We start from the raw sequence: 17,422 nt of genomic DNA on the forward strand, positions 1-17,422 counted from the left end.
ACTTAGCTGGCTTCTCTTCTAAGGTGGGACTAAAATGCATAGTCTCCCAGTTTCTTGCCTGCTGCACTACAATACTAGCTGCCCATTCTAATGAGTCTGCTGCCTTAACAAAGGGCCAGATCTATGATTTTGCAATTTAACAAGGAAGAGATGTTTAACTATGACAAAGGATTTTTCTTAATGTGCTCAATTGTCAGGTCACATCTCATCTGTTCTGAAATAAAGACAAGATGTTTTTCCATGTGTGTTGGGGCTGCAATTATTTGTGGCAAAACCCATAGCTGTGATGGGAGCTATGAACTCAAGATACCCAGGAGCTACCCAGAACTTCCTTTCCAAGACAAGGAGACTGAGGTTATGGAAGACTGAAATTTATAAACTCTAACACTGGCTCTGAGCAATTCCTGGAGTTTGTAGCAGGCTGTTGCCAGGTAGCTAAGTGGTTGACACCTCAATAGCAGTCCACACTTGATGGTATAGTTCAATTCCTTGCCCAAGAACTCACATGTAGCCTTTTCGGTTTATGACATACTACAAAACATTACAAAATAGATGTTTGACTATGATATATGGTTTAACATGAACTATTTTCAAGACAGATATACTGAATCTCTGAATGCATTCCATTTTCCAGTGAAGGTGATACATTAAAAGCTCTGTCATTGTTGAAGGCATTCAGGAATTTGATAAGAAAATATCTCTGAAAGAATGACCAACAGGTCATGGATTGTCTAGTTTTTTTTACAAATCCTAAAATGGAGAACGTAATATTTTAGAGATAAGCATTGAAAAACATCACAAAGTTAGAAAGGATTGGCTTTATTTTTAGATTACAAATAACTGTAACTTTCTGTAGAAATGTTATCTTTCTAGAAATATAAGTCTTCAGATACTTTTTATAACAATGTTTGTTATAATAGCTAATAATAAAGTAAAACAAATTGACCCGATGGCACATAATCTATTTATTGTTTAAGTAAAATTCTTCTGTAAATCAGAAGGTAGTTTTTATTAAAATAAATTGCATTTTGGAGAAGGATTGAAGAGATTAGTGCTAAAGAAAAGGTAACCAATTTGGCCAAAAGGAGAACAGTTTCCTCTTTGGCATGATTGGCTGCATTATCCTTGTTTTGCATGTGTAATTGTTGTCAGAGGCTTTTAGAAGAAGGAAATATATAATAGGTTTTAAATAGAAATTTATTTATTTATTAAAATCATATGCCACTTATCTTGTTGCCCTAAGATTTTTCTATATAAATAAATCTATATATCTATAGTTAGTAATTTTTTTGTGTTTCATTTCACATTATTCTAAGATAGGATAGCAATTTTGCTTATTCTATAAGCAAAACACTTTTCAAGTAAATATGTTGCATAATCTGAGATTATCAACAGATGTATTGATTCATTAAATTTATATGCTGACCAGCTCACTTAAAGATTAAACTGTGCATCATAATTTTGATAACGGTCAACATCTCCAAAGTACCTGAGGGCAGGACAAGAAGCAATGGGTGGAAATTAAGCAAGGAGAGAAGCATCTTAGAACTAAGAAGAAATTTCCTGTTCCTGAGAACAGTTATTCAGTTGAACAATTTACCTCCAGAAGTTGTGACTGCTCCAACAGTGGATGTTTTTAAAAAGAGATTGGACAACCATTTGTCTGAAATGGTATAGGGTTCCTGCCTGAGCAGGGAGTTAGATTAGAAGACCTCCAAAGTCCCTTCCAACTATTCCTATTCCTTGTTCCTGTTCCTGTTCCTGTTCCTGTTCCTGTTCCTGTTCCTGTTCCTGCCCTGCCCTGCCCTACCCCATCCCACCCCATCCCACCCCACCCCACTCCACTCTTATTACTTCACCCATGCAAGTATGATATCCAACACACTTTTGTTTTGGATACCCTATCTGAGGTTTTATCTTTTTGAGAGCACAATCAGCTTTTCTGGAATCGGATGTTATGAGAGTGCCACATATGCTACACTTCTGTAGCATCTAATAAATCTAAAATGCATGATATGACATCAGTATGTATTCCTGCTTTACTTCACTGGCTGTGGCTAATAGAAACAGAAAGAGTGATGACATTATGTCATATGTTTTATATTAATAGACATTACCAAGTGAGTTGGGGTGTGGAGATAGAATAAAGTGTGGCTAATGTAACATATATGGTGTCTGCTTCCTTCGTAATGTTTCCTTCCTCAAATGTTTTATGCATAAAAATATATGTTCATTAGCTTCAGGAATAATTATTCATTGATTAAAAAACATTATGTTGTAATATTTTGTCAAAAAGATTCCTAGAAGAAGTTTATAAGGATCAGTAGTATGAGAGTGCTGTTTGCAAAGTTACAACCAAAGGATATTATAGGAGGAGAACTGTTAGTCTATGGCAAAAGTAATCAGGAGTCTAGTAGAACTTTTTCCTATTAGTACATTCTATGAAATGGTATGAGCTGAAATGGTGAGTTCATTTCATGAGATAGAGTCAGTTGATGAACTGTTGAAACTGATGAAATGAGATGTAACTCAATTTTGCCTTTTAAAATAATGTGCTAGTTGGAAAAGATTGCAACATAATTCTTGTGGTTTCTAGTCAAAGGATCTACTTCATAAGGAAAACAGGATGGGAGAAGGAGGAGGAGGAGCAAAGAATTAGTCTCAGTCATCAGCAATTGGTTATTGTCTTTAAAGCCAAGACAACCCCCCCTCCCTTCCTATCACCTGCAAAGCAGCGTATCCAATAGAAGATTGTGAGTCCAACCCAATTTCAGATTCCTTCCAGGAGTCCATTTTTGGCTTTCACAAAAAGTAGCTAGGCTCAGAACAGCTCTACTGGTGCTACTCCACGTATTCTCCAACCTCTACTCAGCTTTAGCCAATAATGACAGATATCTGGAATGGCACGTAACTCCTAAAATGCAGCTGCTGGAAGCAACTGGAATTTCTTCCAGAACAAACTCTCAAAACTCAGGTGTTCTGTTTGAGAACAAGATGCTTGAAAATGCAGTTTTGAGTTCTAAAGCCTTTGGAGTTGATGTTTTGCAGACTTAATGCATTCTGCATAATCATCAATAATACTATCTGTGAAATGCCTGGAAGTTCTCCTGCAAGGACAGTCAAATGTGTTCAAAATTGATATCAATACAATTTGGGGCCTACTATTAAAAAAAGCAAACTAGAGCTTTTCTGTAGTCTAGCTTTAAACATTTAAACATGTTGTGAGTTCCATTAAGGCTAAGTACAATAGTTCACATTAGCAGAGTAAAGTTTGTCTAGTGTGTCCAGTTTTTTTCCATAGTTAGGGCTGAATCCATTAGAGCTTTAAAACCGAGGTGGCGCAGTGGTTAGGGTGCAGTACTGCAGGCCACTTCAGCTGACTGTTATCTGCAGTTCAGCGGTTCTAATCTCACCGGCTCAAGGTTGACTCAGCTTTCCATCCTTCCGGGTGAAATGAGGACCCAGACTGTGGGGGCGATATGCTGACTCGGTAAACCGCTTTGAGAGGGCTGAAAGCCCTATGAAGTGGTATCTAAGTCTAACTGCTATTGCTGTTGCTAACTCTACTCCTGACATAGGTTTCATATATGGGCATAAATTAAAAAGGATTATTTACAAGTCTGCCCATGTCATGGAGACACGAAAACATAAAATAAATTAGACTTCTTTGCCCTTCATTCATTAAATAGTGATTAATCAAATCAGGGAAGTTGGAGGCTTATTATAGCTTTGAACTCTTCTTGAAGCTCATTTACCAGTCCTGCCTCTTTCTGTTTCAGATCTAGATTTTGGCAATGCTTTCTTTTGAGACATGCTATATAAAATAATAATTTAATTTCAAAGCATGTTTTTACCAAAAATATCACTCTTTTGGAAAACTAATATATGAAGGCCATCCTGTTTATTATTAAAAAGAAGAAAAGGGAAGAAGTTTCTTTTGATATTTTGTTTAAAGTCTAGAAAAGTCTCAATATATGAAATATCAGTTGCATTGCGTTTATATCGAGGCCAATATTGTATCCTTTTAAAAAAGCTTTGAAATTAAATAACTCCTTCTAAAATAATCAACCAGAAAATGTTATTTAATTGTGTTTTCTGCATAGAGTTGTTTTTAATTAATTTTGCTATTTCTTTAATGCTTATATTAAACTAATCTAATCTAAGTTTAGGCTTTGGCATAATATTTCCCAAATGTGAAACAGCATCTATTACATAAGACAAATGTTCTTGCAACAAAACACAAAACTCGTACAGTATATAAAATTACAAGGCAATCTGTTTGGTATATTTAAATAAGTTCTTTTGTATATGGTTTATAGAAAGCAGTAAGGAAAATAGATTCTCAAGATAATGTTTACTGGCTTCCATTTTCATCAGTGAAAGTAATAATTTTGCATGTTTTTATTACAATACTGTCCTTATTAAGAGAACACAACAATGTGGGAACTATAAGTAGGTGTTTGTTTCTGATTAAGACCTTAAGGCCAAAGTTGAATAGCCATTTAGCAACCTGGTAGAGCTGATAAATAATGTATTGTGGAGTGTACTTAAAATATATTCATATAAAACTACCTGTGTTGTATTGAATCTATAGATTGCTTATAGAAGTGAAAATACATTTAAATCAGAGGTGGGTTTCTGCCGGTTCGGCCCGTAGTAGTGGCGGTGGAAGGAAGTTCTGCCCACTCGCTCGGACGCATTGCACATGTGTGCGCACATGAGTGAACCAGTAGTAAAAAATGTTTTGACCTCACCACTGATTTAAATAATATAAAATATTATAAACAATGAAGTAGTAATAAAACATATAATAGAACAATGTCAAGAACTTATTCAACTGCCCCATTATAAGTTTCCATATGCTGAAGCAAACGTTTTTGTGCGAAATGATTTGTGATGCACAGTAAATAATTTTTATTGATTGCTTAAATGGTAGAATTACCAAACATTTCACAGCTGAGTATCATTCTATGTATTTGTTCTTGAATATTCTTTCAAGAATCAGAATTTCAATCTTAAGGTTATTTCAGTCAGAATTTTTATTTTTTGGACACATTGGACGCATTTTTCAGGAGGAATCAAATTTCTGTCCATGCAGCATTTTCTGAAACTAGAAAGAAAACCAGACAAGAAAATCATGCATGGAACAAAATTAATTGTGCACCTGAGCAAATTTTCATGCTTTTAGTTATAGCTTTTTGAATAAAAGTTGGCATTGATTGATTATTTGTCATCACAGTACTGCTAACTTCTAGTCATTAGGTAGCAGTGGTGGGTTCCAGATCCTGTTCCAACCGGGGGCATCCATATGGATGCATGCAGTGTGCACACATGCATCTTAGCATCTCTGTGGAGCATTGCGCAGGTGCTTTATGCGCCATGCACGTGCGCGGAAGCCCTGAAGACTTAAAAGACCAGTAAGGAGCTCGGGCGGGCAGGCCCTCCGGAGCACTCTACCGGAACGGTAGCTGGTGCTCCGGGCAGGCTCTGGTATGCCTGTACCGGGGCGTACCGCCTGCAACCCACCACTGCTAGGTAGATAGATTTTTTTTTTCTATGATTGGTCTGTAACTTCATCTTTCAGGTTTTCCAATGGTGCACTCATCTTCACTGTAACTGAGTTTATCCAGCTTGTTACTGATTGTCCTCTTTCCTTCCCTCCACTTTTCCAGATTAGGTCTTTGAAAATATGTCTGAAGTGATATTATTTGAGATTAGTTATTTGTGACTCAAGTGGGTTGGTTTATTTGATGAACAATTTATTTGATTTCTTGGCCACAATATTTTCAGGAGTCTTCTCCAAAACCAAAAGTTCAATTTTTTTTAACTGTTTAACCTTAACCTGCTTGGTTCACCGACAAAAGGGCGACCAACAAAAGCGCGGCTGACTAAACTGTGGTGACAAAATCGCGAGTTCTAAACCGCACCGACGAATGAGCGATGCGTGCCGACAACAGCGCGCCGACAGAAGCGCGCTGTAAACCTAACCCTAACCCTAACCCTAAACCTAACCCTAAAATTAACCCTGAACCTAAACTTTACCTTAACTTAAATCGTGCTTCTGTTGGCGCACTGTTGTCGGCGTGCTGATGACATTGCGGTTTTGTCACCGCGGTTTTGTCGCCGCGCTTTAGTCGAGCGTGCATTTGTCAGGTCACGAACCTGCTTTTATAACATTCAGTGTTTATTTCCATAGATTGGGGAATACCACGATTTGCACTATTTTGATATTTGTAGGTATAAACACATCAAGCTGTCAGAATCACTTTTCTAATTTTCTTTATGGCCTCCATGCCAACTGCTAGTTTGCAATATATTTCTTGACTGCTTATTCTTTTACTGTTAATTATTGATCCTAAAAGGCAGAAGCTGACTACCATTTCAATATCTTAATCAAGGAAATACGAATTTTAAGGATGGTTGTTGTACTTATTGTCATTTGTTTGATTTTTTTTTAAATTTTAATATTACTTTTTCACTGTGCTTCTTGATTTTTATTAGTAGGCCTTGTAGTTCCTTTGCATTTTCAGCATTAGTGTCATAAGCATAGTACAGGTTATTGGTTTTTCCTTCAGTTTTAAAACCACACTCATCTTCCAATCCAACTTCTCTTAATGTATTTTCAACATGTAGGTTGAATAGATAAGGGGAGAATATACAGCTTTGTCTCATTCCTTTGTCTATCTGGAGCCAACTTGTTTCACCATATTCTGTCTGTACTGTGGCTTGACTTTGACTTCTTTGTTTGTTTTTAGAATAATACATGTATACTTTTGACTTATAAATTCTCTGTGATGTAGTTCAAATGTCAGTCAACGTCATCTGTTGTGCTTATACATTCGGTTCACCGACAAATGCGCAATAGACATATGCGCGCCGACAAAACCACGATGGACAAATGAGCGCCGTCAAAATCACTAATTGATTTTCGACAATAGCGTGGCGACAAATGTGCGACGACAAAAACCTCGTCATCAACAAACTATAGACAAACTATAACCCTAACCCTAACCCTAACCCTATCCCTAACAGTAATTTTTTTTATTTTATTGTCCTTGTCATCGCGCTTTTGTCGTCGCGCTTTTGTCGTCGCACATTTGTCGATGCGATTTTGACGTCACGTTTTAATTGGCGCATATGTCTATCACGCAATTGTCGGGTCACGATAAATTCATGTACCCTCTCTTCCATTAGCCATAGTTTTCTTTGATTTTTAAATTGATAAACCAAGTATTTTACTTTTCAGAAATATCTAGGTACGTCAACTCTGAATTTGCTTGGTTTTTAAGTTTTCTATTAATTAAGTCTGCTTTATTCCATTCCTATCCCAAGTTGAGAGATTTCTTTTTTTTAAAAGGTAGGAGTAACTTTTGCATTTTTAATGCACAATTCTCTAATATAAGTATAGTTTATGCACATTATAAAAAGAACCATTTTTCCCCAGGACTATTTGCATTAGGATTTGATGTTTCAATAGTCTTTCTATCTGATACCCAAATTTTTTAAAATGAAAATTAAATCAAAATGGATTATTTGGGAATAATGTGAGCCATGTCACATAGTTTTGCTGTGTGCAAGTTACACATGTTCTCTGCTTATTTGAAAGTGATTCTCCTTAGCAGGTAGATTTTCTATTGCTTCAGCCTACAAATTGGGAAAAAAGACAACAGTACACATAGCCCTTGAGTTATGACCACAATGAAGATAGGAATTTTAGTTGTAAGTTGTTGTGGTTATAAGTAGAGGCGTTATGTCAGGGATGTCAAACTCCTGTGACGTATCACAACTTTCCCCCCCTTCGATAAACTGTGGGTGGGCGTGGCCAGCCTGTGATGCATCTGGCCTGTGAGCTGCGAGTTTGACACCCCTGTGTTATGTGATCAATTTGATTTTACAACTGTAAACATGTGCAATCACATGTTTGTTATGCAAATCCATTCTTCTGAATAAGCATTTTTTTTTGCTAAAACTGGCAAACATTGCAAATCATAGTCATGTGATTGCATGATGTTGCAAATAATCCTAAATGTTTGACTGTTGCTAAGCACTTGAAATTCAATCACGTGACCATGGGAGGAGGGGTGGCAGTCATAACTTAAGGACTTGTTTGTAAGTAGCTTTTTAAAAGTCTGCTGTAATTTTGAGTGGTTGTTAAATGTCTAGTTGTAAATCAAGGACTATCTGTAGAAAAGTGTCTGAAAACATGACAGGCACTGCACAAACTTCTTAATCCACCTGGGGCTTCTGCAATCTCTATATCTATTGGGGGGGGGATGCTATTTCAGTGGGCTGGACACAGAGAAAACATGCTTTCTCAGTCCCACAAGATGGCAACATTTAATTGAGGGGACCTGGAGTACACTTACTCTGCCTGAATATACTGGGTGGGCAGAAATGTTTGTATACAGGTAGTTGTAGCAATCACTACAATTCTTTCATACATAATGGCTTCATTAGATTTTCTACAAATTCTATCTGTCAGAAGCTTTTGTCTGCATGAACGCCTGTGGTGTCTATTTCCAATTAACTTGTCAAGAAAACTTGACAGAACCCCATGTTTACCTTTCGAGCTGGTCAGAGGCAGAGGAAGGGCACAAGATGAAGTTGTAGGGTGGGTTTTTCCAGTTGATTCTATGTTCCTTTATGCTGCTTTGAACCTGCCTACCTATTTTTTTGGACATGAGTTTAACATTCTTTTGAACACCGAACCCGTGTTCAGAAATAGCCTATTTTAACATCTTGACAGATGACTAAACTTCTTTACACGTCCCCAGTACCAACTCACCCTAAGTCAATTAGTGTGATTTGGATTTGATTTTCTTGCTGGCAGTTGATGCTTCATGAGAAGGTGTCAGACCTTTGAAGTAGACCAGATTAGAAAACCAATTTGTGAGCTCTAAGGAGGGTCTTGTCTGAGAAGCTTTGTCTGTTTACAGTTTTGTCCCAGACTCAGGTTTCCTTGATCTGACATTGTCTTTGTATCAGCCCTTTTTTCCATTATAAAAGGAGAAATGCACACATTACATTCCTTAACTTCTCCTGCATTATAAGGACAAGACCACTTGACAACTGCTTTATTGAGAGGTTGTTGGAGAATCAAATTCTGTGTCATCTTATTTTTCTGGCAGGTCAAGCATTAGTGGTTTGAACTTCAATGTGGATATCTGGCTGTGCCCTAAGAAGAATCAATATTTTTATTTTCCTCTTTCTACTTTAAGAAAGAATTCCCAGCCATGTTTTCAAAGTATTACATGAAGCATACCTACAGTACAATTTTGCAAGCAATATCCAGGAAGGTCAGTTGTTAAGTTTGGGGACAGTAGGCAAACAAGAGGAGTAATGACTTGATCTTTCACACATCAATTTTTACCTTGAACATGCTCTGCATGAATTTTCTTAAGATAGAATATGGTGTCTTTCTCCAGGTATAATTATTTTCAAAAATAGCAGAATATTGGAACTAGACAAAACTGAATATCAAAGAGAGCTAAGAAGTGTTCATCCATAACTAATAACGCTTTAAAAAAAAAGTGCATGTCTGCAGCACTGTAACAAAAAGGACTTGCAGCAGGTGTTTATGTGCAAAAGCACTGAGCGTTATGGTAACACCTGTGTTTCTGGACTGTTTGCCAGGACAATTTCTTCATTTTTAAGAAAGTAGAGACAATCATGGTAGTAGCACAATTGCAGTCTAATACTATTTGTTTCTTGTAATAGGATTTTTCAAACTGTCTTTCAAAAGGGGGGGGGGGGGGAGACCAAGGGAAAAAAAGGGGGGGTTAACCTGTATGCAGCCAATTTTCTAATGCTAGAGTTTTGCCTGTTGAACAGAGATCCCAGGATTTTTTTTTTAACACATTCTGTCACTTGAAAAAAAAATGCAAAACTGTGCTTTATAAGATCTTATTTATTTGTCTCAAGAGTTTTCATTTGTTCTCAGTGTAACTTAGTTGAGATGTCTCCATTCTCAACCATATTTTTGACTCCTGAACTAGCTACCTTGCCTGATGAAATATTCTAGCTGTCAGCTTTCCTAGTATCATGTAGAATTAAATCAGAGTCCAAGGCAAAACGATCCTTAAAGTTCCAATTTAATAAATCAGACATCTTAGCACATCTGTGTAAATCCCAATTCTGGAAATTACATTAGAATCCCACCCAGTTAAAAGTTCATGATCTTGTCCCCACACCCACAATCCATCACATGGTCCAATCATCTTCTTCCACGGTGGTGTCTCCACCCAGCTGCTTCCGGTCAGGTGTAAAAGTGCGGAGACAAAAGATGACCTTGGTCTTCTAGAAAAGAATGACAACAATACATTCCACAATCCTACTCCTTTCTATTCCCCACTCCCATCAACTATACTAAAGAAACAGCATAATGAAATAAGAGAAAGTGTGGCAGGCCAAAATTCTAAAAGGAATATAATTGCAGGCCTGACACTAGCATTTTGAAAGCTTGAGGCAATTTTGTAAAAATTCATCTGAACTATTTAAGGTCCCACTTGCTTTTATGGGTAGATCTAATGACAAAACCATAAACTAATCACACTGAATTCACACACCACACCAAACTATACACCTATATTATACTCCAGAGTATTGTTTGAGCATAACCTAGGTTTGACTTGAGAGAAGGTTCAGTGTTATCCATTTCTAACTTTTCATATTCAATCAATTATAATAAATATATAGTCAATATAGTACATATTACATCTCCAGTTATTTTTACTCTCAAGTAAGTATCAAAAGTAGGTCTGTTGCTTTAGTGATCTGTAATTACATAACCTCTAGAAATTATCCCCTTTAAGAGAAGCAACTTTTTTGTTGGCAAGGGGAATGCAACATAAAGAGCCAGCTCTGAAGACATATGGTACAGCGAATGAGCTTTGTACGTTATAATGCATGATAAGAGTATAGGCTCTATTTATACTGCAGCATGTTTAGCACCAGATTGTGAATTCTTAATACCGAAACAATGGCATGTTTTTAACGTTTCTGTTCTCTTTGTGATATGTTTGAGGCATTCTGTATCAAGCAATAAATACTTCTCTTTAGCAGCCTTTCCATAACAGTTCTGGTCCAGCAAATGTTTAGTAACCTGTTCTAAAGGATTATGTTATGTAGGGCTATGCAGCACTTTTGATTTGTTTCCATAAAGATGCTCCAGAATGAATTGAAGCACAAATTTTACACCTGTCTTGCAAAAAGGTACTATTTTTGTACCTAAGAAGAGTAGCATGCTTTTTTGGAGTATGAATCTAAAGCATTCTAGAGGGCTAGTATAAGCCTTGTATATAACAACATGCATTAAACTAGATTCTGTTGTTATTCTCAATAGCCACTGTCAATCAATGTTATATATTATATTAAACATGAAAAGTCAGTACTTTTTCGGTTCTTTTTAATTCAAAACCTTAAGTATATGTTTATATTTATATATTTTCAAGGTTATAAAATTAGATTTACAAGCTGCCAAACTTTAGACTCTCCATACTTACAATACATTTTCATGAGAACATTCTGCTCTTGTAATAAATATAAAATAATTGGTGAATTTCATAGATATAGATTTTGATATAAATATATGGATAGAAATATGTGTTTATGATTATTTCATGTTTTTTTTTTTGCAGGAATAATCAAACTTGGGAAATGGAATCCTCTTCCCTTAACTTATATGACAGATGCACCTGATGCAACAGTGGCTGACATGTTACAAGACGTCTACCATGTTGTGACACTGAAAATTCAATTACAGAGGTGGGCACTACTGAACATCTGCCCTTTTTAAATCCTGCGTTGTTCTGTCAATCACACCATTACTACTGAGATTAACTCATGCTATCTTCATTAATTTCTGAGCTCATTTTGAAGTGGGAAGCAGGTTGTAAGAAAGGAATTGCAACTGGCAGCTCTTGCTGGGTGATATTTTAACTAGAGGTTAGAACACAGGCTAAGGGAGTCTGCCTTTAAAAAAGAATTTTCCACAGGTACAATAATTCTATACAGCCTGACTAAACGTTTTCACATTATAGTTTTTAAAGGTTTTGAGATTTGAACCAGAAATCCAGGCATAAATGTTGGGCTCAAAGGCTTTTGTCCTTATGTTGCAATCTGTTACGGTACAATTGTCAAGAACTTATTCAGCCAGTGATAAGGCAACATAAATATTTGCTCAGTTATGTATTTAGTTACTGTATTTATGTTCAAATCTTCATAGATTCTAGATTGTAGCTGTAAGAAATTTCTAAACTGCATAAAAGAATGACATACAAAATATGTATGTCCTGTTCTTAAAGAGTGACATAGCTTTTGCATGTAAAGAACAGCTATGTTTGCATGCAACACTTTCCCCATCTGTCTATTCTCGTGTTCTCTGTCTTTGCAGTTGTTCAAAGCTAGAAGATTTGCCAGCAGAACAGTGGAACCATGCCACAGTCCGCAATGCCTTAAAGGAATTGCTCAAAGAGATGAATCAGAGCACATTAGCCAAAGAATGCCCTCTCTCCCAGGTCAGTGCCTCTATTGGTAGCAGAGGAACTGCAGCCCATAAAATACAATATAGTATGAAAGAATGGTTATAGAAAAAAATCCCGCAATTATAGTTTTCCTGTGAGTTCAAGATCATTGACAAGTATTATAGAAGAATGACAAGATAAGAAGCTGAAAATTTGAGAGGGATACAATCATTTTTGCGATGACTGTTCTGCACTTTGCCTTTCTTTCTCTATATTATTACACTTTATACTCAGTCTGAATGAACATGCCTCTATCAGATAAACCTATCAATATTTAGTATATTCAAAGTTACAAAACCCCGAATCTTCCAAGCATTCAAAAATAAATCTGTTACACATTTATAAATCAAAATTCAATTCCAGGTACATTTTTGCTTATATGTTTTGATTTAGCAAGCTGGTACACAAAACACTATTATTTCAATGTTAAAATAAAAACAAAAATGTTCATTTGTCAGCATTTTAATGATTAGCAAATAAGGTATTTTGTGATACCTTATCTTAGATAAAGGTAAAGGTTCCCCTCGCACATACGTACTAGTCATTCCCAACTCTACAGGGCGGTGTTCATCTCCGTTTCTAAGCCGAAGAGCCAGCCTGACTGATGATAATTCCATGGTCATGTGATCAGCATGACTAAATACCAAAGCCACATGGAATGCTGTTACCTTCTGACAAAGGTGGTCCCTGTTTTTCTACTTGCATTTTTACATGCTTTTGAACTGCTAGGTTGGCAGAAGCTGGGGCAAGTAATGGGAGCTCATTCTCCTGTGTGCTGCCTGGAGAGTCCAAGCATGGGTTAACTTTAGTCTATCTGCCCAAGAATCAAGTTCAATTTCTATGGCCATGCTTTTGCTCCTTACTGAAGCCGTTTTTCAATTCAGTCTGGCCTGGTAAGGAGGCAATAGGGGAGTTCCAGTGGCCTTTAGATTAGTTTATTGTATTGAGTTATTTTCTTTTGTTTTATGGGTGTGTAATTTGTTTTGCAGTTAGTTTAGTTTCTTTCTGGTTTTCATGAATCACTTTTCTTCCAGGAGCAGGCTGTCGGGGGTAAGCTGCCTTTTGCACCGCACGCGGCTTGGGCAAGGCTGTTGATCGGGTCTCTGTCCAGTGGCTTTTGGCGGACACAGGGAGAAAGGATTTTCTCCCTCCTCCATTTTCTGTCAGAGCTCCTTAGTGGCCACCTGACATGAGACCCTTCCATCGGCTCCTTTAGTGGCCAATGGCTCTGTTTTTTTCTCCCGATGCACATGGTGGTCATTTTAAAGACTCCGCTTCATGTGCTTTTGGCCATTTGTGTTTTTGCCACATGATTCCCTTGCAGACTGCTTCTGGGTGGTGTGCTGGCCTTGTCCAAGTTGCCGGCAAATTCTCCACCCCCAAGACTTTTTCCTGAAGGACAGCCTCAGAACTTTTGACTGCAAAGGGTCATACTCTGCCAATTTTGGATTTGATCTGCCTTGGTGCAGCCCGGTTCATGCCATTTCCAATTGCAGCTGTAGCCTGAATCCAGCCCGGGCACAATAGAGCCAGGTTGGCTCACAGCTAAAACTTTCCAGCTACAATTGCCCCCTTTGTTGAGCTGAGCACCTCCATCGTCTCAAGCCTTGTTAACTGTTGACTTGTCTGAGGTACCATCATCAGGTGGTCCCAAGTCAAGATGGTGGATTGTGGCCTGGATGGGGACATAGAGCACATCAGACCCTCTCCCACATTGGCAGGTGCATCTGCTAAGCAGGCTGGAAAAAGGAAAAAATCCTACCGATCTAGGAAAGGTTCCAAGAGTTCTGATAGGGGGGCTGACAGATGCCAAAGGGCCTTAGAGAAACAATTCAAAAAGGCCCAAAGGCAGACTAGGGTGCAAAACCGATGGGCCACCTCCCATTTAGATCCTCCTCCGTCTATTACAGAGGAGGAATCTCAGGATCTTTCCTCTGATAATTCCACAGGTTTTCCTGGGTCACCACCTCCCTCCCTTGTAGAGAACCTGGCCCCTTTTGCATGCTCCCTTCTGGTTGAAAGGGAACCCTCCATCTCTTCTAGGCATTCTGTGCCAGAGGCCTTGGGTACAGCCACTGCGATGGGGCCCAGTCCAGTGGAAGATCAGGGTCCATACCTGTCAGTGGAAATGTATGAGGTTATCGCCCGAACTATTTCTCAGTGGATCACTGAGGGCTTTCGACAAAAAGATCATTGCTCTGCCAGGTCAGCTCTTTCCTGGCCTTTAGCAGAGGGATCCAGGGACAGGGATCGCAGCTTGAGGCCTCTATCTCCAGGGACCTCCTAAGCCAATGAAGAATCCATTTGGGGCAAGGAGGAACAAGGTGAACAGGACCTATTGGAAGAAGAGGATCTTGTCCCTGACAAGCCAACCTTCACTGGCCTTTTTAAGCCCACACTCTTTAAATCTATTTTACATAAGGCCAATGCCTCTACTCGTATGGGCTCTCCGACACCGGTGGAGCAGGGGGTTGCTGGATCTCAGGATCCCAGTGAGAGTCTCTTTAATGAACCTGCTCCAGTGCAGGAGATAGTTCCCTCTCCTAGATTATTTGTAGATGTAATCCAGCTCCAATGGGTTCATCTTGGATCCCTAGGTACCCCTAGTGGCAGCGACAAGAGGCTCTATTCTGTCAATCCCAGCCTAGAGTAGCTTTTGAAACCGCCTTCGGTAGATGCACCTGTAGCATCACTGACTTCAAATTCTGTTCTTCCTATTGAACTCTTGGAAGGTCTCAAGGCGAAGGCAGAGAAGGCTTGTTGCAATACTCAACAGGCAGTGGCGTGGGCAATCAAGGCGGCCACCTCCACCTCCTTCTTCAATAGGGCCTCCCTCCTCTGGTGGTGGCAGTTGCAGACCAGGTTGCCCTCAGAGGACACTAGGTTGTGTCAGGACATTAATAAGTTGATAGCAGTAGCCAAGTATTAGGCAGATGTTACCCTCAATGCAGCAAAATTAACATCTAGCTCCCTGGCATCCAACGTAACCTCACGGCATCTCCTTTGGTTTGCCATTGGCAGGCAGACATGGGATCTAAGCGGAATCTTGCTTCTGCTCCCTTCAAGGGAGGCAAACTATTTGGGGAATCCTTGGATCCCATTCTTGTGGAGACCAAGGACAAGTGGAAGATTCTTCCCTGTATGAATAGGAGAACAGATTGCAGGAATTTTCCCTATTTCCGTAGGCGGTCCTTTTGAGCACCTGAACCCAAATTCAATGCTCTGTCATTCCAAAAGTCCTACCCCCAGGGAAATGAGCATTCCCAGGACAGGCAGCCATTTCAGGACAAGGGTAGGCAACGCCTCATGTGCCCTGACAAATGGATCCGTGTGCCACAGGTTCACCATCCCGGTCATTGGAGATCCTGGTACGCTGACCTTGTCAGCCTCTTTGTGACCAGGCCCTGGAGAATCCCTCAGGAGAAGGTCTCTCTCAGCCAGGGGCCATCCTCTACCTGGACCTTCAGTGGCTCCAGCTGGCCGTCTGGCACTTGAGAGGGACCTCCTGAGGAGGGACAATTTCCCTGCAAAGTCATCCAAACCATCCAAGTGTCCAGGTGACCTTCGACCATTAGAATCTACAACATGACTTGGGCTGCCTTCTCTAGATGGTGTGCGACAAACCACGTTGAATCCATTGCAGCATCTGTTCCTCAGATCTTGAACTTCCTGCAGGAGGGTCTCGATAGAGGACTGTCCCCCAACACCCTCTGGAGGCAAATTGTCCACCATTTTATCAGGCAACTCCTCCCAAGCATGCAAGGTGTGTAGTTTCCTGAAAAAAGACGCCAATCTTCGACCTCCGGTGGTTCATCACTACCCAACATGGGAGCTTTCAATTGTGCTACAGGCTTTTACAGGCTGCACCGTTTGAGCTGTTGAGATCATCCAGCCTCCAGCATTTGACCTTTAAAACTGCCTTTCTCATCACCATTACATCTGCCAGAAGAATTTCAGAGCTGGCGGCACTGTCAATCAGGGAGGACTTATGCATCATACACCCTGACAGAGTCATCCTGCGTTTGGACCCTTCTTTTATACCTAAAGTAAACTCCTATTTTCATAGGGCTCAGGCGGTAATATTACCGAACTTTTCCCCAGAACCCAGACATCCTAGGGAAAGGAGGTGGCATACCTTAGATGTCAGAAGGGCACTATGCAGATATCTAAAGAGAACAGCTTCCTTTCGACAATCTGAGTCGCTCTTCATGTCATTTTATCTGGCCTCTATGGGAGGAAGGTTACTTCTTCGACCTTAGGGTGTTGGTTGAAGGCTTGCATCGCATTGGCCTATGAACATCAGGCCAGGCCTGTCGCAGGCCGCATCACAGCACATTCCACCAAGAGTGCCGCTACCACAGCTGCTTGGGTAATGCAAGTGATGATTGAAGAAATTTGCAGGGTGGCGACTTGGTCAACCCCTTCGCTTTTCATCAGGGACTATAAATTGGACACCATTGCTTTGGCCGAAGCATCTTTCAGGAAATGGGTCTTACAAATGGTTTATTCTGTTTCAGATACCCTGGACCAACCTTCTTCCTGCCCTAGTGACATTTAGCTTGGGTATGTCCCATGCTTGAACTCTCTAATCAGTACACAGGAGAATAAATGTTGGCTTACCTGAATGGTCATTCTCTGTGCGCTGTGGGAGAGTCCAACCCCGCCTGGGGTCTTCATAGATCCAGTGTTCAGGAGCACCAGGAGTACGTCATATCAATACGTGATCAGCAGGACCATGCCCTCGTTGAAAAAGTGGCCTCAGTAAGGAGGAGGAGGAATGGCCAAAGAAATTGAACTCAGTCTTTGGGCAGATAGACTAAGGCTAACCCATGCTTGAACTCTCCTGCAGCGCATAGAGAATGACCGTTCTGGTAAGTCAGCGTTCAGTCTGTTACATGGCG

The 17,422-nt window shown here is 39.6% G+C and overlaps 1 protein-coding gene across 3 annotated transcripts in view; it reads left to right on the forward strand.

Annotated features, from left to right (window-relative positions):
* Positions 1 to 17,422, forward strand: part of SATB2 (SATB homeobox 2) — a 251,593-nt gene that overhangs the window by 156,314 nt on the left and 77,857 nt on the right. For all 3 annotated transcript variants that reach the window (XM_032229135.1, XM_032229143.1, XM_032229151.1), the window contains exons 4-5: positions 11,637 to 11,763; positions 12,392 to 12,515. In XM_032229135.1, coding sequence (XP_032085026.1) covers positions 11,637 to 11,763; positions 12,392 to 12,515 — 251 coding nt within the window. The remainder of the gene's footprint in view (positions 1 to 11,636; positions 11,764 to 12,391; positions 12,516 to 17,422) is intronic.

This window comes from Thamnophis elegans, chromosome 1 (assembly GCF_009769535.1).
Source record: "Thamnophis elegans isolate rThaEle1 chromosome 1, rThaEle1.pri, whole genome shotgun sequence".
NCBI classification, from domain to species: domain Eukaryota; kingdom Metazoa; phylum Chordata; class Lepidosauria; order Squamata; family Colubridae; genus Thamnophis; species Thamnophis elegans.